Source organism: Saccostrea echinata, unplaced genomic scaffold (genome assembly GCF_033153115.1).
Source record: "Saccostrea echinata isolate AGI-Se365-2 ecotype Australia unplaced genomic scaffold, CSIRO_AGI_Sech_v1 ptg000001l, whole genome shotgun sequence".
In the NCBI taxonomy this organism is placed as follows: domain Eukaryota; kingdom Metazoa; phylum Mollusca; class Bivalvia; order Ostreida; family Ostreidae; genus Saccostrea; species Saccostrea echinata.
Genome location: NW_026889750.1, coordinates 50,507,799 through 50,530,306, shown reverse-complemented (window position 1 = coordinate 50,530,306; position 22,508 = coordinate 50,507,799). Strand labels below are relative to the sequence as shown.

The following is a 22,508-nucleotide window of genomic DNA, read 5'->3' as shown; positions in this document are numbered from 1 at the left end:
TAATCGAATTCCTTAATTCTTTATGAAAATAATAAAATAAAGTTTTAGAAATTTAATACGATTAGCATCAAAAGATATGATGACTTAAATTGTCTGTGCTAATAAACAATTCCTCATGCTAGATTACAGACCAGGCTTTATGGCAATACAACTGCTTATCCAATGATTTTCATGTCATGTGATTTTTTTTTTACAAAGTTAGTTTGTTAAAAATCACTACGATTCTACACAGAAGTACTTTGAAGTTGATATTAAAAGATGCTTGGATTTCTCATGGCTAATATCTATTTAATCCTATTGAAAACTTTTTTTTCTTACAATCAGTTGGATTTCCGTTGGGTATGCGTTGTTCTTCTTTGATAGCAGGTCTGTTTTCATATTCTCATAAAGCACTTTATGTTAGGTCGATATTGTTGTCTTTGAAGTCTATCAGTTCATGAATAGGCCTTATTAAAGGACTTTATTTTCATAAGACGGCATTTGGCAAGGGTATATGGTGGATACAATGACTTTGATTGCTTGTTTGTTTAACGTCCCTTTGAGATTTTTTCACTCATATTGAGACGCCACCACTTGCCCATGGAAGGCTACAAATTTAGACCTATACTCGGCACCTACGGCCTTTGAGCAATGAGGGATCTTTTTGTGTCAGCATCTACTGCGACATTTGACTTTGGCTTCTACGGTCTCATCCGAAGGAACGGTCTCTACGTCCCGCAGTAGGATTCGAACCCGCGACGTAAGGATCAGCTCCTTACTCTGCGACTTTATAACAAACGATTTAACCACTGCACCATGGGGGTGATATAACCTTGCAAATACAATCTAATCGGTGGGTCATACTAATTGTAATAGCGTTGTTTTTACATTAATTTTGACTACTAATTCCTCCGATTACCTGGACAATGCAGAGGGCTAACAGCGGAAGTGAAATGTCAATTGGGGGTGCTTACTCCTCTGAGGCACCTGATCCCTGGTTGTTGTTGCTATCCTATCTTCTGGAGTTAGGAATTACAATACTGGTGCTATATGCTCTGAGTAATACGAAAAGTATTCATATTATTTTCTAGTCCTCGTCGCTTTTCCAATTTTTACATCAGATTGACTTATTTGGCTCCAGTCTTTGGCATCCTTTTTTCTGCTCTCCCAAGTCTTTTTTATTTAAATATTTTGGATTTCCGACGTTTCGGCTTGAGCATCACTGAAGAGACATAATTTGTCGAAATGCGCATCTTGTGCATCAAAATTGGTACCGTATATGATTTACATCTGAAGTTTTTAGTCAACCGTGAAACATGTCATGATGACATGCTTAAAAATTAGTGTACGACATTATTTATGGCGTCTTTTTAAGTTTACATAAACGTATGGTCAAAGCATTTATTTAAAATAGTGACAAACGGGATGACTTCATTTTTTTCGTCAACTTCCCATTCCAACTGATTCGATACGCAAGAGCATGCTTTGAGTACGATCAATTTTTAAAGCGAGGCAAGCTGCTGATAAATAAGTTGATGTTGCAAGGATTTCAACTCTGTTTAAACTTTTTGCAAATTCTACGGTCGTTATAATGACCTGGTTTGTAAGCAACCTAGAGTTGGATCGTATTCAGTATGACGTGTTTGATAACATTTGTTAGGTCATTGTACTCCATATACTTGATCAGTGCATAGGGCTCAAGTTAGGTGTGACCCGGTCAACAGAAGATGCTTACTCCTCCTAGGCAACTGATCCCACCTCCGGTATAGAGTGGTTCTACATTTTATATTCTGGGTCTAAGTTAACATTTTTAAACATGTTCTGTTTTGATTTTATGCAACTTTGTTTTTGGCCAGGGTTCCGCGGCAACGTGTTGACTCAGGACCCCTGACATTGCGAGGATGAATTAATATTTGTCGAATCCAACTATTACAATGTTTAGAATTCTTAATATGCTGTTTACGTGTTAGTGTTTTTACGCCCGAAAGTAATTTCCCGCATGGTTTGAGTTTGTTTCAGAGTTTTAAAGATTGTCCATATATTATAACGTAAAACATTAGATATCGTTTTCTACATCATTACAGCATAAGGCCCACAAACAGAGATGGGTGGGGATATTATTGATATTAAGTCCTAAAACAACATTATTTTGGTATTTTTGTTTTACACTGTATATATAACGAATATCGTTATTGAAAGGATAGTGTTTTCAATGACAGTATGACTGTCACGGAATCGCGGTAGGTAGATCGCTCCTTGATCGGAAGGTTGTGGGTTCAAACCACAGACCTATTTCGATAAAAAAAAAAGATATACGTAGCAACTGTTCCATCGCCAAACGCTCGGCACCTTGAAGTGAAAGTTGCGGGTATTCGGATGAAACCTCAAAGACTGATTCGTCGGTTTGATGCAGAGAGAGAGAGAGAGAGATATGTATAAAACGGTTTGATGCACAGAGAGAGAGAAAATGTACAAAACGAATTTGGACAGAAATCACTCACTCTGTGTTACTCGATAAGGTGCCAATTACATGTAATAAATACTTTGGAAGTCAATGGGCTATATCACGATCAGGTTTTCAAATAATTATTGTAGAGCTACATTTCAGTCAATTTACTCAAATGGATTTGTACATCTGACATATCAGTGATATGTGTATGGTAAAATAAACACATATCTACTTTGGAATTCAGACTTGACGTTACAATGAAAATAAGAAAAATATGATTGGAGATTGCGAACTCAAAATTAGTCGATAACATTATGATGCATCGTAATTGTCTATGAAAATGTTCCTCTTATCTCTACATACTATGGGCAATACAGATGGAAGTGATACATGAGAAACGAATTACTACATGCATATAGCCTAAAGTCATCAACCAGAATGGAAATCGATTAAGCTTTGTTTAAATGTCTTCTCTTTTTTTATCCTGAAGTGAACCTCTATAAAGCCATACGTAATTTTAGTTTGAAATAAAATACATTTTCAGACACCTAGTGTTTTCAATAAGTAAATGAATAATTTGCTGAGTTCATTGCCCCAGCAACATTTTTTTCACTTTTATGGTGACGTCACGAGCTGCAGCCTTAGTGTCAAAATTAATTTAAATCTCTGGTGCTTCCTCCTCAGACCCGTTACTTTTGAGAGTTCACTAACATAAAGTAACACGTCTCCGTAGGTCTGTAGACTCATCTCTTTCACACCCTTTGGGTATATTCAAAATGGTAGCAGCAGGGGAAAAAAAAAACAAATCAAAGATGGTGATCTTAGTAACCGCTTCACATCACATGATATGTTTGCATATACTGGTGCTGTTTTCAATTTTTATATAATTATTGTTAATTTGCTCGTACTTTTTTGCTGTTTCCCGTACTAACAACCAAAGAAAGCATTTTATTGTTTAAGTGTGACAGTTCAATTATACATTTCACTTCAGCTTTTCCATCGTCAGCTTCCTTCATTTATGTAGTAACATAATCACATAGTAACATGCTACTATCATCTGCATTTGAATTTTATGTCTCAGCTGATTCGGTACGCGAGAACATGCTCCGAGTACGATAATTTTTTAAACCAAGACAGGCTACTGACAAATAATATGATGATAAAGAGCTATCAGCAATCTCGTTTACAGAAAGAATTTTGCGTATTCTATGGTCGATCGTTCGAACAACTTCATTTGCAAAAAAATAAATAAATAAATAAAATAAAATAAAATAAAATAAAATTAAAAAAAAAATAAAAAATTAAAAAAATTAAAAAAAAAAAATGTAAAAATAAAAAATAAACCCTATTTTTTTCATTTCATTTCATCATTTTGACTGACACATTTTCATATCAATTGTTAGGTCATTGTTTTTTTTTTTTTTTTTTTTTTTTTTTTTTTTACTGATTTTGACTTTTGACTATGAATTATTCCGTTTACCTGATCAATACAAATAGAGGGCCAACGGTGTGTGTGAAACCGATCCATAGGGGATACTTACTCCTCCTTGGGATCTGACCCCTTTATTTGGGCGTTTCCAGGGTCCGTGTGTTCAGAGGTTGTATTGTTTAAAGGATTGAATTATGATCGATCACTATACGTTATCTTCACTTTTTACACTATTTTCAAAACTTAATCTAAGACCCGGAAGAACAGACCATAATAAAGTTTAGCTCAAAACTTAAAATTAAAATAGGATAAAGTATGTCTATAAACTCTTTTTGGTTTTATCAAGTAATCAATTTCATCAGTTACATGTTAACGCTTTGTTTTACTCTACTGGATGGAGCACGCACTGTTAAATAAGATTTGTGATGTAACATTATACCACTTCTAATGGAAAAAATACAAGTACATATATTGACTTTTACCTCCGAAAACACTCGAGAGATTAGGACTGAGTATTCTAGCAGCAGCTGTGTGCTAGTCAGAATCTCTCTTGAACAGTCCCTCAACTGTAGACGCTAGTCGTCGCTTTCTGGATACGAATACGTTGACCAGTAATTGTTCGTATTTGGTGAAAACGTTTGGCAAAGAAAAACGAAATGTACGTGCAGATAAACATTTAATATATTAAAATTTGAAAATGAAACACAACAAAACAACACCAGTTTATGTAAACACATCAATACATGTGATGCGAAGCGCTTACTAAGATCGCCATCTTTGATTTGGCTTTTCCTTTGTAACTGCCACCATTTTGAACATACTCCAAGGGCATGAAAAAGAAGGGTATCCCAAAAAACTTCTAATAATTCTAGAGACACTTGTTACTTTATGTTACTGAGCTTAAAGAAACACCTGGGTCCAGAGATTTAAATCAATTTTGACACTAAGGCTGGGACATTGAACTCAGCAGTTTATTCAATTACTGATTGATAAAAACTAGGTATCCGAAAATATACCCTTCAGGCTTTATGGGATTTGATCACGTGTCCAAGTCGTATTTAAATGCCTATATGTTTGAAAATGATAATTAAGTGAACATATACTACCCTCTTCTTTAAAAATTATTTTTTTTTATAGAAGAAACTTTAAAAACAGTAAAAATATGGTGCCAGGACTGAGGTGGATTCAATCCACGTCTATTAAAAAGTAACAGTCAGCGGTTTAACCATTTGAGTTATATTTAAGCTTAACAAGACTCGTATAAAGGCACGCCACATTAGTTTCTCCGATATCACCCAGCATTGGGGTATACCCTTTGCATTCGTTACACCTGACTGCTTTCTTGTCAGAGGTTACGGTACCTGCGTGGAATGAATGACACATGTTCGTCTTGGTTATCTTATATTAGCGAGCGAAGCGAGCGGCGCGAAGCGCCGCTCGTCACTGCGAGCTCTTAAAAGCAACGCCTGGGCGAAGAGAAAATTCGGACTTTACACATTGATCCAAATGAATTCCGCAGTTACCTGTGGTCCCATAATGCTTAGCGAATTGCATCTCGCCACAAACTACGTTCTCGCGGTAGCAACAAAAATTCGACAAAAAATAAACTCACTTTGATTTAATGAATATATATAGCAGACAAATAGTAGATCTAACGTTCTTGATTAAAATTAGCACTGTTCAGACTTCGTTTTGATAATGCAGCAAACATACGACGTCATATGACGTCAGAGTCTAGACGTAGCAAATATCACGTGCAGTTTGACGAGCCCGATCTAAATTAAAACTGAAAGGTATCTGCGCTCGCTCTAACGGTCGCACCGTCAACATATTACCTTTGTTTACATTTTATTGCAGTTAACGAGTATTGTGTTTATTTGTACTGTACTGACCTGTGCAACTGATGCTAGTTTCTTTGGTAACTTTCTCTTCTGCCGTGGAAGAGGCACACAGTTACTTTCGTCGCTACCGAGAGTTTTACAATATCTATGTGTATGTAGAATACGGTGAAAACTGATTACACCGAACCGTGACCATGTGAACGGCTTTTAAAAGCGCAGTACAGGGAACGAAAATGCAGAGATATACATGTATGGAGGATAAACACAGATCTCTGCCATATTCGAATAGTGTTCAGCTTTAACTTTGAAAAAAGTTGATTGTTTGTATGTCACATACAAAATTTCCCCCCATTATGAGACATCACCAGATGAATTGTTTCAAATTAAGACCCGTACTCGGCACTCAAGCTATTGAGCAGAGGGATTTCTTAAGCGTGCGAACATCTGCCATTACTTTTAAGGTCTCATTCGCAAGACCCGCAATCCATTGTGCCGAGTGTTCGGGAAAGTTGCTACGTATTTCAGATCGATTTAGGTTTGTCGCGGCAAGGGGCTGTTGAACCCACGACTAACCGGCGCTCTACCGACCTACTACCCTGTCTGTTCCTTTGAGGGAGGAGGGAGGTTAAATATAAACCAGAGGGGAATAAATATAAACCAGGTTGTAAAAAATTTTTTTTCCCTAATTTGTTATTTTTGTGAATTTCGACCCTAAGGTAAGCGTGCCCATAAAATACGTTTTTGAATTATTCCTTCCATCACAACCTGCCAGAATTTAGGGACTGGCCTGCTACGAAGGACATTGAGGTCAAAAATCGGTATTTAACAAGGAAAAATACTTAATTTCGAAATTGTTATTAATTTTACGGTTCCAATGTAAATTTGAAAAATTCAGACACATATACAGTAGAGCATAAGTAATGAACATTGATTCTGAAATTTTACTTTTCCGAAAAACTTAACAAACCCGTATTTAAAAAAAAAAATAAAATGCTTAATGTAGCAAAGGATATAAAATTGCAAATACATTTGTAAACATTTTAATGCGTTTTGTTCTCCATGTGTTGCTATCTGATATCGAGCAAAGTCATTTCCTAGTCAACAAACATGCACGGTGCTGTATCCTAGTAAATTATCACAGAGAATGTAAAGCATGTATATTACATCAATTTTAATTTACGATAGGCTTTGAATGCACTGTTACTTTTACCTTGTGTAAATTTAAATTAGGGTTGGCTGGGGTTCGTTGTATTAAATGGCAGTCACTTCAATGTTGTCATCGATTGAAAGGCAAGAAACTTCTACCTAAACAGTCATTATATGAATATAAAATTACAGAAGATAAACAGGGATTTAAAACATTTATTTACCAAATTGTTTTGACGTGATTTTTTCAGTCTTGGTTTTAAAGAAGTATATCTCAACATCTACATTGACCTGAAATTAATCTAGAGCAAGCCACACCATCTTAGCTAGAACAACTATTTCAAAATGAATGTTTTTTGTGGCGTCTTTAGTTCAACAATTCAAGGTTCAACATTGACTTGAGAAATGGCCTTGAATTGAGGCTTCAGATAATATATGGAATGTGATGGATTTAGCTCAAAAATCTAATTAAACAAGAGACGTTTGTGAAACACTTATGCCCCCCCCCCCCCCCCAAATGGAATTTTTCCAAATCCAAGGGGCATAACTCTGTCAAAAATTCAAAAATTGCTCGATCGTACCCAAAATAAAACTTGAACTAGATATTTTTATGATAAACCTGTATACCAAATTTCATTTCAGTATGTGCAACCTCTGCGAGAAAAATGAACGAAAGCTGCAAATAATTGGATTTTTTCTAAGTCCAAGGGACATAACTCTGTCAAAAATTGCTCGATCGTACCCAAAACAGAACTGGACCTAGATATTCTTATGATAAATCTGTATACCAAATTTCATTTCAGTATGTGCAGCCTCTGCGAAAAATATGAACGGAAACTGTTGGTGGACCGACCGACCGGCCAACAGACAGCAGCAAAGCAATATGCCCTCCCTTCTTCGAAGATGAGCATAACAAATTAAATTAGGAGCAGAGCAAACATGGACCCCTGGAAATACCAGGAGTGAGATCAGGTGTCATGGATGAGTAAGCACCCACAGTCTTGATTAGGAAAATGGACTAGTCTGTAGACAAATAAGGCCAAGAAATTTCTATAAAAAATTGACCTAACAAAAGGTTGTATTTGCAAACATGCTGTTTGTAAGGACCATAGACCCAAGTGGAGGGGGGGTGATAAAAATCACGATTTCTGTTCCAGTACTAGTTCACCCATAGATTCTTTATGCCATTATTGGTTAAAATTGGTTCAGCAATTCAGGACACGCTGAATTGTTCATGTCATACAGACAGATAATTCATTAATATCTGTTCAAACCTTAAAATAATAGCTGTAAGACATTTCATGTATGTGATCTCTTCATACCTTAAGTCCCATTACCTGGTGAAAGAGAATTCACTGTTACCTGGTCAAACCAACAGAATTTCTATTAGACAGTTAGCTCAAAGTTATAGGCATCATGTATGTTATATTTTCTGTGCAACATGGTTATTTTTTGTAGATGAGTGGACCCCATCATCATAAAAATAAAGATGTATGTTTGGTTATTACACATATTCTTTTAATAAGGGCTTATAAAGCATTTCTCAAATCATTTCATAGGTAACATTTACATAGAGAAAATTTACAAACAATTTGAGATAAAACAATTAATGTGAAGAATTTCAATTTTAGATACTACAACATCAAGTTGAATTTCACTTCCTTTCACTTTTTACATGAAAACCTTCATTTTTTAAATTCATTTCTTAATTTAAAAAATAAATTGTAAAATGATATAAAAAAAGATATCTTGCTACAAATGTACAACTTTTTTAACAACATGCACCAAGGAGATTCTGAGATATTACAACATCAGTAATATAAATATATAAATATCATGTAACAAATATTATCAGTATAAATGAATTTCATCTTTATCTATGACTTTTAAACATCCACTACTATACATGTATGAGGTTTATTTTTTGTAAAATCATCTTTGTTCTATAAAGCCATGAAACATTTGTACCCTTCTGCACAAGTAATATTAACTATAGGTATCAGCTATTGCACCCCCCCCAAATTTTTTTTTTTAAAAAATCCAGACATGTTTGACAGGAACTGTGGTCTCTAAATCCATTTTGTTTACATGATCAGTAAAACCACCATAAACAACTAGATCCATTAATTGTATAACCTGCTTTCCACAGTCAGCCACAAATTCTCATGATATGAAAGATATCAATATCGCTGCTGGTTGGTGTAGCTCCCAAACTGATTAGGTGCCATTTGTTGCTGAATTTGAGCCATCAGAGCAGCATTTTGTTGCTGCTGTGCTCCTGGTTGCTGACCAGGGTTGCTCATGGATTGTCTTTTCATAGCCATCAGTCTCTGTTGCTGTTGTTGTTGCCTTATTTGCTGAAGTTGCTGGGGGTTGGAGGGTATGTTCTGTATGTAATTATTCTGAGGAATCCCTGAGGGCCCCATCTGTGTGTAGTTAGTGTTCCCAGTCCCCATTGTATTTTGGGCTCCTTGCATCTGACCTGGTACCATCATTCGACTGCAAAGATCAATATTTACTTTAAGATGGCCTGTTTTACCAAGTCCTACTCACTATTACTTTCATAAGGAAATCTTCATTATTAACTTAAAACTAAATCATTCATATAAAATGTGTTTTTATGTACATATGGTAAGTCAACCCTGTCCATCAACCCTCTCCTCAGGAACACTGCTGTATAAACTTACTAAGATGGTTGATTGTGTAGATTGCTGTATATATTTATTTAGATGGCTGACTGGAATGTTGTTGTGTACAGCTGCATAAGAAAACTTAGATGGCTGACTGGAATGTTATTGTTTACTGCTGGAAACATTTAAGATTATTTCTTAGATGGTTGACTGAAATCTTTTTGTGTTGGCTGTATGTATTTACTTAGATGGCTGACTGAAATATTACTGTGTTCTCTCTATATATGACTGAAATGTTGCTGTGTTCTGCTGTATATACTTACTTAGACGGCTGACTGGAATGTTGTTGTATACTGCTGTATATACTTACTTAGAAGGCTGACTGAAATGCTGTTGTGTACTGTTGTATATACTTACTTAGACAGCTGACTGAAATGTTGTTGTGTACTGCTGTATATACTTACTTAGACAGCTGACTGAAATGTTGTTGTGTACTGCTGTATATACCTACTTAGATGGCTGACTGAATTGATGTTGTGTACTGCTGTATATACTTACTTAGATGGCTGACTGAATTGTTGTTGTGTACTGCTGTATATACTTATTTAGATGGCTGACTGAAATATTGTTGTGTACTGCTGTATATACTTACTTAGAAGGCTGGCTGAAATGTTGTGTTCTGCTGTATATACTTACTTAGATGGCTGACTGAAATGTTGTTGTGTACTGCTGTATGTACTTACTTAGATGGCTGACTGAAATGTTGTTGTGTACTGCTGTATGTACTTACTTAGATGGCTGACTGAAATGTTGTTGTGTATTGTTGTATATGCTTACTTTGACAGCTGACTGAAATGTTGTTGTGTATTGCTGTATATACTTACTTAGATGGCTGACTGAAATGTTGTTGTGTATTGCTGTATATACTTACTTAGATGGCTGACTGAAATCTTGTTGTGTACTGCTGTATGTACTTACTTAGATGGCTGACTGAAATGTTGTTGTGTATTGCTGTATATACTTACTTAGATGGCTGACTGAAATGTTGTTGTGTGGGCTGCTGTTGTTGAGGAATGAATCCTCCCTGCGGCATCATGCCTGACCCCTGTGCTCCATTGTAGGACTGGTTATAATTCCCCTGAGGCATCATACCAGGGTCTATAGTCGTAGACTGTTGTGGAATGTTGTAGGAAGGACCATAATTTTGAGACATCCCAACTGTAATAGAAACATTATTATGGCTAAGATTGCATCATTTTTATCCCTGTCTACTTTCACTTTCAAATGTTATGCAAGAATTTTTTTTTAAATTTCTGTTTCCCATGGCAATACTCTCACTGAATTATTTTAAAACAAATGTGTTTCTTGATGTAATTTGTCTATCTGTGAATACAGTTTTACTAAAATAATTTTCCAGTTTAGAATCTCTTGGGTAGAAGCAACAAGGAAGACGTATGTGTACATGTATTACCAAATCTTTTTTACATTAGGAGACACTATTTTTTGATATGCTTTTTTTTCTCTGATGATATAATCTAGGTAAGTAAATCTTTTATCCTTAGAATCTGTACTGACTTTAGAAGTTGAGGGGTGTGTTTGTCTTGTTCAGTTTTTTATTACCTTTATCTTTTTAATTAAGCTTTTGTGATTTACAATGTCTCCGATTCTTCTCCTTCATCATCATTTGATATTTTCTGTGAGTTTTCAAGAAATATCAATGTTTCATGGGGGACAGGCATATACTCCTATTGGCTGTGATGTTATTTACAGAATGCGTAAATAGTTATCAAATTGCTTCTTTTAATAATTGTGTTCAGTTATGAAGAATGTGTTAATAAATGCTCACTATATGAACTCTTGCACTTTTTTTTTTTAAAAATATCTCTACTTATTTTCAGGTGCAAGAAATAACAAGAGGCCCAAGGGCCTTAACGTTCACCTGAGTATAATACAACTTAGAGGATCTATAGAATATAAAATAAACTGGTAGATGAAGCTTTTTTGGCCAAAAAGCAAGAGAAATAGGAGGATCAGGATCAATGAAATAATTAGTCTAGTATTTAATAACAACTCATAAATTAAATTCTAATCTATCCCCCATTTAGCACTATCACCATGCAGACTGTTATCAAACTATTGGTGATTCTGTACAATTGTAATCTCTCACATTGGCTTCTCTTGGTCTTTGAAGAACAAATAAATAAGTTACTTTTGTCTCATTTTTATTATTCTATTATTTACAAGTCTATCTGATCATTAAAACTACAAAAGTAGTTTCTGTATTATACAATAAAATTTTTTGCACAATTCTCTTATTCTATTAACTTTTCAAATACATTATTTACAGTGATTAATTATCAAAAGTGAATTGCAAAGGGGAATAACTTCTCCCAGTAGAATAAATAATAAATAGAGCCCTGCCCAGGACCAGAACACTTGACCAAATGGTCCAGATGTTCAAAAATCTGGTAAAAACACCCTTGCTTATTAAAACTTTTACTTTGTTTGCCTTTCATATGCCAAAGAGCAGAGAAGATTTTCGAAGAAATAATGCATTTTCACTACATGCACCATGACTACAGATTCAACACAGCCCTACCCTAACACCAAAACCCATGACCAAGGGTCATGAATTTCACAAATTTGGAAGAGGTACCCTCATCATCATAACTCTGCACTTAGTTGAAGATTTTCAAAGAATTAACACATTTTCACTATATTATCAATAGACCCCCCGCCCAATGAGAAACACAAAAGCCCCTCGCCCTGGGACCACAACTTTTTAAAAAATTTTGTAAGAAGCACTATGCACTTCGTTTATCTGCTCAACACTAAGGATTAGACAGGATTATTTAGCAGAATAAATGCATTTTCACTTTATAATTAAAGAGCCCACCGTAACACCAGAACCCCTGACCCAGGGGCCATGAATTTCACAATTTTGGAAGAGACACTCTTGCTCATCATAACTATATACTTAGTTAGTTTATTTAATACCCAGGAGCAGAGGAGAAGATTTTTGAAGAATTAATGCATTTTCACTATATAATCAATAGAGCCCCGCCCTAACACCAGAACCTCTGACCCTGGGGCCATGACTTTCATAATTTTGGAAGAGGCAGACATGCTCACCATAACTATGTATTCAGTTAGTTTGTTTAACACCCAGGAGCAGAGAAGAAGATTTTCAAAGAATTAATGTATTTTCTCTATATAATCAATAGAGACCCCCCCTTATACCAGAACCCCTGACCCAGGGGCCATGAATTTCACAATTTTGGAAGAGGCACTCTTGCTCATCATTACTATATACTTAGTAAGTATGTTTGATACCCAGGAGCAGAGAAGAAGATTTTCAAAGAAATAATGCACTTTCACTATATGACCTATATAGCCCCGCCCTAACACCAGAACCCCTGACCCTGGGGCCATGAATTTCATAATTTTGGTAGAGGGCTCACTGCTTATTACAATCATGCCAACAGTTTGACTGCTTGATGCCCAGGAGTGAAGAAGAAGATTTTTAAAGACTGCATTAATTTTGGTGGTTTTAACCCTACCCTCAGGCCCAAGGGGGACAAGGACCCTGAAATTCACAATTTTTGTTCCCCTTCACCCTTAGATGCTATATGCAAAAATTGGTTGAAATTGGTTAAGCAGTTTCAGAGAAGAAGCTGAAAATTTTCAAATGTTAACGCACGACGAATGCCGACGGACAAAAACGGATAGCAATAGGTCACCTGAGTGACTCAGGTGACCTAAAAATGCATATACAACACTAAGTATCATCTTTGAACAAGATGTGTTTGTGAAACACTGATGCCCCCGAATGGCAACTTTTAGCGAAGGTTAAACTTTCTCAAATTCAAATCATAAATGTTGGAACCCAAAATAAGGGTTTGTCCCGACAAATATACCTGTGAAATATGAAAGACCCAAGCAGCAACCATTGAGAAGATATTGCAAAGGTTAAAGTTTTTTTTCAAAAGTAAGTCAAACATCAAGGTCAAGGTCAAATGGTCAAAATTAATGGTGTCAAAGTAAAGGCCATCTCACAAGAAATACACATTTGAAATATGAAAGCTCTAGTATTAACCATTCAAAACATGGCTAAGGTTAAAGTTTTTCTAAAGTAGATCAAACTCCAAGGTCAAGGTCAAAGGGTCAAAGTTGTTGGTATCCAAAGTAAGGTCTTGTCACAATGATTACATATGTGAAGTATGAAAGCCCTAGCATAAACTGTTCAAAAGTTATGGCCAAGGTTCAAGTTTTTCAAAAGTAGGTCAAACTCCAGGATCAAGGTCAATGGGCTACAATTGTTGGTATCTAAAGGAAGGTCTTGTCACAAGGATTACACATGTGAAGAACCAAAGCCCTAGCACCAACAATTCAAACGTTATGGCCAGGGTTCAAGTTTTTCAAAAGTAGGTCAAACTCCAAGTCAAAGGGTCAAAGTTGTTGGTACCCAAAGGAAGGTCTTGTCACAAGAATTACACATGTGAAGTAAGAGTGCAACGATAAACCGTTTAACGGTATATCGCGATATATTTTTCCACGGTTCAATTCACGATACGCTAAACTGATATGACGGTTCAGTTCAATCGGTCCAGAATTATTTGAATTGTCCGTTTTGTTTCCTCGTTTACAATTTCAAAATGGCTTCTGATAATGCAGCAACGGCAATTAAACTCATCTCAAGCATTTTACAGACCTCAGATTTAACAGGGTGAAGGACTTTAACTCATTCCTAATGTGATTAAAAGTTATAGATGTTAAGACAAGTGATAAACCCTTTACATCTAAAAGTATTCTATGGTAATACACGGTATCTCATCACGCGTGTATTTCCAACTTGTGGAGTAGGACGTGATAATACGAGAAATATGACAACTTGTTTTCTACGTAAATAAAAGGAATAAAAGAATGAATGACTTCCTTTTTCATTCCAATTTAAAAGAAAGATTATGAGGAAAGGCCCCTTTCTATAAATAATTCATATCTGAACTTTGAATCCAGGCTACCGTAGTTCCATGTTAATGTTCTTCATTGGTTTAGAATATTGTTACAACTCAAAGATCTACCTATCAATCCAGATAAAGTTAACAAATTGAGATTTAATTTATCAAAAAATATGAACATTTGATATAACCCTGTCGAGTTTTAAAAACTTGAAAGACTTCCTTACCTTGTCATGTATTGTGATATGTATTGTATCGTGAACTGAATACTATGATATGTATCGTATCGTGAGGTTAGTGTATCGTTGGACCCCTAATGTGAAGTATGAAAGTCCTCACACCAAGCGTTTTAAGTTATGGCCAAGGTTCAAGTTTTTAAAAGTAGATCAAACTCCAAGATAAGGTCAATAGGCTACAATTGTTGGTATCTAAAGGAAGGTCTTGTCACAAGGATTACACATGTGAAGTATGAAAGTCCTAGTACCAACTGTTCAAAGTTATGGCCAAGGTTAAAGTTGGGTAAAATTTTGTAAAACTGGGTCAAACTCCAAGGTCAAGGTCAAATATGATGGTACCTAATGAAAGGTCTTGTCACAAGCAATACACATGTGAAATATGAAAGCCATAGCTCAAACCAATCAAAAGTTATGAGCAATGTTAAAGTTTTTGTGGACAAACAGACAAACAAGACAGCTAGACAGGGCAAAAACTGTATACCCATGAACTTCGATACAGGGGCATACGGAGTTGTGCCAAGATTACCTGATTTTCATCATATGCCATAGGAATCACTTAGATTAAGAACAACGTAAATTCATATGCCAGAGGAATCACTTAGATTAAGAACAACGTAAATTCATATGCCAGAGGAATCACTTAGATTAAGAACAACATAAATTCAAATGTTTTAACCAATTCTTGAAAATTTACTGTCTATTTTTCTAAAAACAAAGAACCCACCCCTGTATCAAAAAGTCCTTTGACAGCCCTGAATCTAGTACAGTTGCGCCTCATTAATCTAGATGCCTTGTGTTCCCAAGCAAATTGTACATGACATGTATATATTAATAAATTTTTCAAAGGTTTTACACTTGGTAGATATAAATGTAAATTCTGTTCCCAAAAAAATTTGTCTGCAAAGTAAAATATTCTGATACTGGAGTCCAAATTACCGAGGCTCGAATGGACAAAATACAGAATAGGCTTATACATGTTCTAACCTTGTGATTGATTCATTGAGTGCATGCCACCAGAAAACATGCCCTGTCCACCATCAGAGGAAATTCCACGGTTATGATTCTGGAAGGACTGTCTGATTTGCTGACGAACCATTCGATGGCTATGCTGCTTCTGTAACATCTGTAGGGCCTGCATGGACTGCTGGCTAGTGTTAGGCCACTGGTGCATGTTGCCAGGATGACGAGTTCTGATCATCTGCTGGAGGGCCATCTTAGAGGGGGTCATACTCTGCATCCCGTAGGGAGGGGTCTCAAATCGAGGTCCTGAGGGAAATGATTTATACAGAGAACATTTATTTCAAACATGTTATAAAGTTCTATTCTGATAGACTTATATTTTTTGAGCTTAATAAAATTAATTTTTTTAATTGTATATCCCGGTGTTTACCAATTCTACAATTAACCTCCCTTGAAACAAATACATTATTTATGATATTCAAAGTATTTTTGAAAGATATATTGGTGATCAAAAGATATCTAATGGCATTCCAAATGAAAGACCATTTAAAATTCTAAACTTGGGAAAATTGATAAATTGACACAAATCATTCAGATATAGATGCCAAAACTAAACCCTGGGCATAAAGGGTCTAATACAATATTCAGAAAAAAATCTACAGAAAAAAAGTGTTTATATGCATTTAAACCACATGACTGTTCTCTGCTTTGGTATTTAAATTCAGAGGTACTTTTTTCTGTAATAATTTTTTTACGCCATAGTATAATAACAAAAGGTATCTAACTCCAAATTATATAGAGTGCCCTCCTCCCCAGAATTGCAGTCATTTAAACTTTCAAAGAAAATGCACTGGCAAACTGTTTACTGTACAGCAGGAAATTAACTCGCGGAGTTAATATTCGCTATATTTGCAGAAATAAAAATTCCGCGAATTCAACATACAGTGAATAATTCTTCAAAAATTGATGAGGATAAATTGAACTAGTGGGTATTGTTTTTTTTTACAAAAAAACACATGTCTCCCCTTCTTTACCAACATTAACGAGTGCAAATATATGATCAGGGTCAAAAATAATAATGCAGTGCATCTCAACTCAAATTCTGTGTACAAAATTTCAAGTCTTCATGTCAAACGGATCTCAAGTAATGGTCTGGTGTGTTTTTCTTAATTTGACCTTGAAGAAAGTGGTCAAGGTCAAATATTTTGATGCAGTGCATTTAGTCTCAATGTTGTCTTTCCTTGTTCCAAGTTTGAAATCCTAATGTCAAAAAGTTCTCAAGTTATGACCTAGACTATATTTTCATGTAAACGATTGACCTTGACTTTATTAATAGATCAAGGTGAAAAAATTTTGCCATCCACCCTTCCTCTACTCTCCATGTTCCAAGTTTGAAGTCTTAATGTCAGGGTTCTCCAGTTATGGTCTAGTCATGTTTTCTCTATTTGACCTTGAAGAAAGGGGTCAAGGTCAAAATTTTGAAGCGTTGCATCTTGTAACAATGTCTTCTTTCTATGTTACAAGTTTGAAGTCCTAATATCAAAGGGTACTCAAGCTAAGGCCTGGACTCTATTTTGATGTAAAAGATTGACCTTGACATTATAATAATTGGATCAAGGTCAAAAATTTTGGTGGCATGCATCCTTCCTTCATACCACTTCTGCATGTTCCATGTCTGAAGTCTTTATAACAAAGGATTCTTAAGTAATGGTCTAAATTAAGTTTTTTCCCTATTTGACCTTGAGGAAGAAAAGAGGTCAAGGTCAAAAATTTTGGTGTGTTGCATCTTGTATCAATGTCTTCTGTCTATGTTACAAGTTTGAAGTCCTAATATCAAAGGGTACTCAAGCTATGGCTTGGACTCTATTTTGATGTAAAAGATTGACCTTGACCTTATAATAATTGAATCAAGGTCAAAATTTTGGTGGCATGCATCCCTCCTTTATACCACCTCTGCATGTTCCAAGTTTGAAGTCTAAATGTCAAAAGGTTCTCAAGTTATGGTCTGATTGTGTTTTTTCCCTATTTGACCTTGAAGGTAGAAAGGGGTCAAGGTCAAAATTCTAATGCAGTGCATTTTGTCTCAAGGTCTTCTTCCTATGTTACAAGTTTGAAGTCCTAATATCAAAGGGATCTCAAGTTATGGGCTAAACTCTATTTTGATGTAAAAGATTGACCTTGACCTTATAAATAGGTCAAGGTTCAAAAATGTTGGTGGCGTGCACTCCTTCTCAATGTCATCTATCTATGTTCCAAGTTTGAAGTCTTAATGTCAAAGGGTATAAAAGTTACGGCCTGGACAAAATTTGGAAGAAGAAGAAGAGGAAAATCGACAAAAACAATATGTCTCCCCTGGAAGGGAAGACATAAATATTACAGATATCTGTGATTAGAATCGTTAACTCTATCTGTGTTTCCTTGCAAACATAAAAGCAGTAACTGATATAACGGTTATGTAGACTGTCTTCCTAATTATGCGGGTGTACGAATCAATCACTAACACGTTGGTGGTTGTAAAAGATTGACCTTGACCTTATAAATAGGTCAAGGTCAAAAATGTTGGTGGCGTGCACTCCTTCTCAATGTCATCTATCTATGTTCCAAGTTTGAAGTCTTAATGTCAAAGGGTATAAAAGTTACGGCCTGGACAAAATTTGGATGAAGAAGAAGATGAAGAAGAAGAATAAGAAAATCGACAAAACAATATGTCTCCCCTGGAAGGGGAGACATAAATATTACAGATATCTGTGATTAGAATCGTTAACTCTATCTGTGTTTCCTTGCAAACATAAAAGCAGTAATTGATATAAAGGTTATGTAGACTGTCTTCCTAATTATGCGGGTGTACGAATCAATCACTAACACGTTGGTGTTTGTAAAGCTTAATTGATAAATAAATGTATATAACTAACGTTTAATTCTGCCACCCAGTAGAGGTGCAATGTAATTATCTATATAACATGTATTGTTAGATTTCACCCGTACATATCACTCAGTCTTATTATCTTTAATCAAGACTTTTAAGTAGTAAAGACAACACTGTTACACATTAATTCAATTTTATAACAGTTCAATATTTTGACTATTGGTACTGACAGCTGATTTAGATTCTGGAGGATTTAAAATACTGCTGTAAGCTGTAAATACTAAATCTACTATGTACACTTCTCAAAACATATCTATGACGAACACCTGCCAAAGGGCTTCTTTTTTTTTTCATGAATGTTAATATGTTTGGATAAGACTTAAATCACTTGAATAAATCACTTCAGTACAGACTCATATGTATTTCAAAAATATTTAATAAAAACAAAGAAAGAAAAAAAAAACAGGAGAAAGAAAGAAGAAAATCCATCTAAATGTGTAAAACTGTAAATCGTACAATATTTTATCTTCTAATTGGGATCCGTATGGTGTTTTGTTCTATTTAATTGGATACCGAATTGACACAAAATGCAAGGAAAATACTTGGTAGTGCTGAAAAAAGTTTTTATAATTTGTCCTTTCCGCGAATTCAAACGACCACGATTTGCTGCAAATTGAACAAATTGCGATCTTTTCCGACCGCGATTTTAACCTGCTGTACAGTATTATGATTATCTTCTATGATAACTTATCTACAGAACCATATGTAGCATGCTTGTTTTTATTTTCTGTCATCTCCATCAACAGCATTAAAACTCTTCTCTTGGATTTTGATTGGGTAAAAAAATGTTTCTAAAATTGCCTCAGAAAAATATCCTAACATTTTTTTGAAAAATAAAGTGTAAAAAATTTTATTTATTCACTGCAATATTTAAACATTGATGCATTTTTACTAAAGATTCAACACAGCCCACCAACACCAGAGCCAGTTACCCAGGGGCCACGAAATTCACAATTATGGAAGAGTCGCACTTGCTTATCATAACTATGTACTTAGCCTTTTTCCTAAATAACCATGGGCAGAGAAGATTTTCAAAGAAATAATACATTTTCAAGAGAGCCCCACTCTAACACCAGAATACCTGAACCAAGGGTTAAGTAATTCACAGTTTTGGAAGAAGCATTCTTGCTTAAATCATATGAAATGGCTAACATTCTAGTTATTCATCAGTAAAGATAATTAAATGTCTCATTTTTTTACTTAAGTAACATACATGTAATTGTATATTAAATACATTATGAACAATTTTTGAAAAATATGGTGGTGCATTAGCAGTTTTGTTTAGTGTATGGGGTAAGAACTTTTATTACAGAAACGGGTGCCTGTGTCTATATACCACTTCCTACCCTATGACTGTCTTGAGTAAACCTCACCTGCTGGCATGGGCTGGTTGCCATAGAACTGTGGATGTTGTTGTGGCTGTGTTTGGTACCAGTTTGCTGATTGTTGATACTGGCGAACAGGAGGCTACAAATGAGAACAAGTTGTCGACATTTCCACAGCATTTCTGGAATACTTGTGTCAAATATTTTTGGGGTGGTATGAATCCCTAGATGTAACAGCTGGAGCTGAATCAATACACAATAAACAAAGTAAACTGGCACACTCAAAATTTAGTGCCATTTTCCTCTTCAACTACTTAGTGTTTTAGGTAGGAAATTTAATATAACTGACCTATATGTTGTATCTGCCCTGTCCAGTTCCAGTGTTTGTTCTGTCTGATTTCTTGTGTAGGATTTTTATAGAGATTTGTGTAGGATATTTATATAGGATATTTGTATAGGATAGTAGGTATTACTGACCTGTATGTTGTATCCTCCCTGTCCACCCCAACTGTTGGTCCTGTTTGTTTTTTGTGTAGGATATTTGTGTAGGATATCAATGTAGGACATTTGAGTAGGATATTAAGTTTTACAGACCTGTATGTTATATCCTCCCTGTCCACCCCCACTGTTGGCCCTGTTTGTTTTTTGTGTAGGATATTTGTATAGAATATTTATATAGGATATTTGTGTAGGATATTAGGTATTACTGACCTGTATGTTATATCCTCCCTGTCCACTCCCCCCCCCCCCCCCCCCCCCTGTTGGTCCTGTTTGTTTTTGTGTAGGATATTTGTGTAGGATATTTATGTAGGATATCAATGTAGGATATTTATATAGGATATTAAGTATTACTGACCTGTATGTTGTTTCCTCCCTGTACACCTCCACTATTTGTCCTTTTTGTTCTTTGTGTAGGATATTTGTGTAGGATATTTATGTAGGATAATAATGTAGGATATTTATATAGGATATTAGGTATTACTGACCTGTATGTTATATCCTCCCTGTCCATCCCCCTGTTGGTCCTGTTTGTTTTTTGTGTAGGATATTTGTATAGGATATTTATATAGGATATTTGTGTAGGATATTAAGTATTACTGACCTGTATGTTATATCCTCCCTGTCCACCCCCACTGTTGGTCCTGTTTGTTTTCTTTTTGGGTTTCTTCTTCTTGTTCATATCCTGATGGTGACTCTCACTCACCTCTTTAGGTTTGTCCTCCTTGAAAAAAAAAAGTTTTTGAATTGAATACAATTTATGAAATTCCAGTCAGCTCACTATTTTGAGGGTAGTAACTTTTATCATAATACACAGACAATGTCAATAAATTTTTATAATTGCTGGTATGGGAGAAGAAAGTTTATGGGCACGTATAAAGTAATGGAATTAAACTTTGGAAAAAATCTAAATGAGAAAATATGAGTTAATACAATGTATCTTTAGTGGCAACAATATTCCTGCAAACAAAGACAGAGCTGAGGACATGGCTTTAAGTTTAAAATGAAAATACAGGTCTAATATGGATTAAAATTATTTAAATCATGGCCAATACACTATAGCTCTGATCCGTGCCAAAGAGAAAAAAATCATCTGAGGCTGACTTAACATATACAAACAATAAATATACGGTGAGTGCTGTGGCCCATGGGTTTCTTGCAGTCTGAGCATTTAAATAGGTGTAAATCAGTGAATTTCTGTATGAGTTGGAGAATGAACTCACAGTTTTTTCGGGAACTGGTTCAAGGTCCTCAGGGGGTAGGGAAGGTGGATCCAAGAAATGAGCCAGGGGCTGGCGGAGTGAGTGAGTGTGATACAATAACAACCTGTCAATAGAATAAGCAGCTTAATGTTGGAAGAAATTTTATTACAATCTCTACAGTGAAATACTATACAAATATTGACTGAAGTTGAGGGCAACATTGATTATATTAGCCCCCAAGGGATGCCTAACACAGAACAGAGAGCAAAATTTTTGTCCCAAGAGAACTAACATAATCAATGTTGCCAAAAAACACAGTCAACAATTGTTTTTTATATGCAAAACAAAGGGGGAGTTTTGATAAGGCCGCTCAGCAGCCCAATATTTTTCATAAAAATAAATTTTAATTTATTTTTTCAATACTACTTTAGAATTCAAGATCAATATGTTAACTTTTGTTATTTATATTTCAAAAGTTAATATGAGATGAATTCACACCGTAGCTGGTACATACTTAGATGTACCCTCAGATCCGTTAACATTAGGCTTATAGGAAAATATAAAAGAGTTGCATTTATAAATCGATGTTTAGAATATGAAGTGCATGAGGGACACTCACCTAAATTTCTTCAGTAATTAGGTATACTCTGGACACTAATTTCTTGAAATATGATGAGTGTCACATGTGCACTTCATATCCAAAAATTAAAAATTGCATAAAATTTGCATATCTAAAATTAGAAGCTCCTGGTTTCATGATCTGACTCTGTGTTAAAATACTATGCCAAAAGTAGAATATTTTTTTAAATCAAAGAAGGTTATCGATTATATTAACAGCAGAAAACATTATCGTATCCTTTCTTCATTTCCATACTTTTTTTGTCGCCAACGTATAACGTTAGCGTCACATTTTTAGCTCACCTCCTCGA

The 22,508-nt window shown here is 35.2% G+C and overlaps 1 protein-coding gene across 4 annotated transcripts in view; it reads right to left on the bottom strand.

The window, feature by feature from the left end:
• Nucleotides 1-8,861: 8,861 nt before the first annotated feature.
• Nucleotides 8,862-22,508, bottom strand: part of LOC133194037 (mediator of RNA polymerase II transcription subunit 12-like protein) — a 56,296-nt gene continuing 42,649 nt past the window's right edge. For all 4 annotated transcript variants that reach the window (XM_061329970.1, XM_061329961.1, XM_061329988.1 and 1 more), the window contains 6 exons: nt 21,601-21,703; nt 20,982-21,101; nt 19,928-20,021; nt 15,653-15,934; nt 10,500-10,692; nt 8,862-9,343 (listed from right to left, as the gene is read on the bottom strand). In XM_061329970.1, the coding sequence (XP_061185954.1) occupies nt 9,025-9,343; nt 10,500-10,692; nt 15,653-15,934; nt 19,928-20,021; nt 20,982-21,101; nt 21,601-21,703 (1,111 nt within the window). In that variant the 3' untranslated portion in view covers nt 8,862-9,024. The remainder of the gene's footprint in view (nt 9,344-10,499; nt 10,693-15,652; nt 15,935-19,927; nt 20,022-20,981; nt 21,102-21,600; nt 21,704-22,508) is intronic.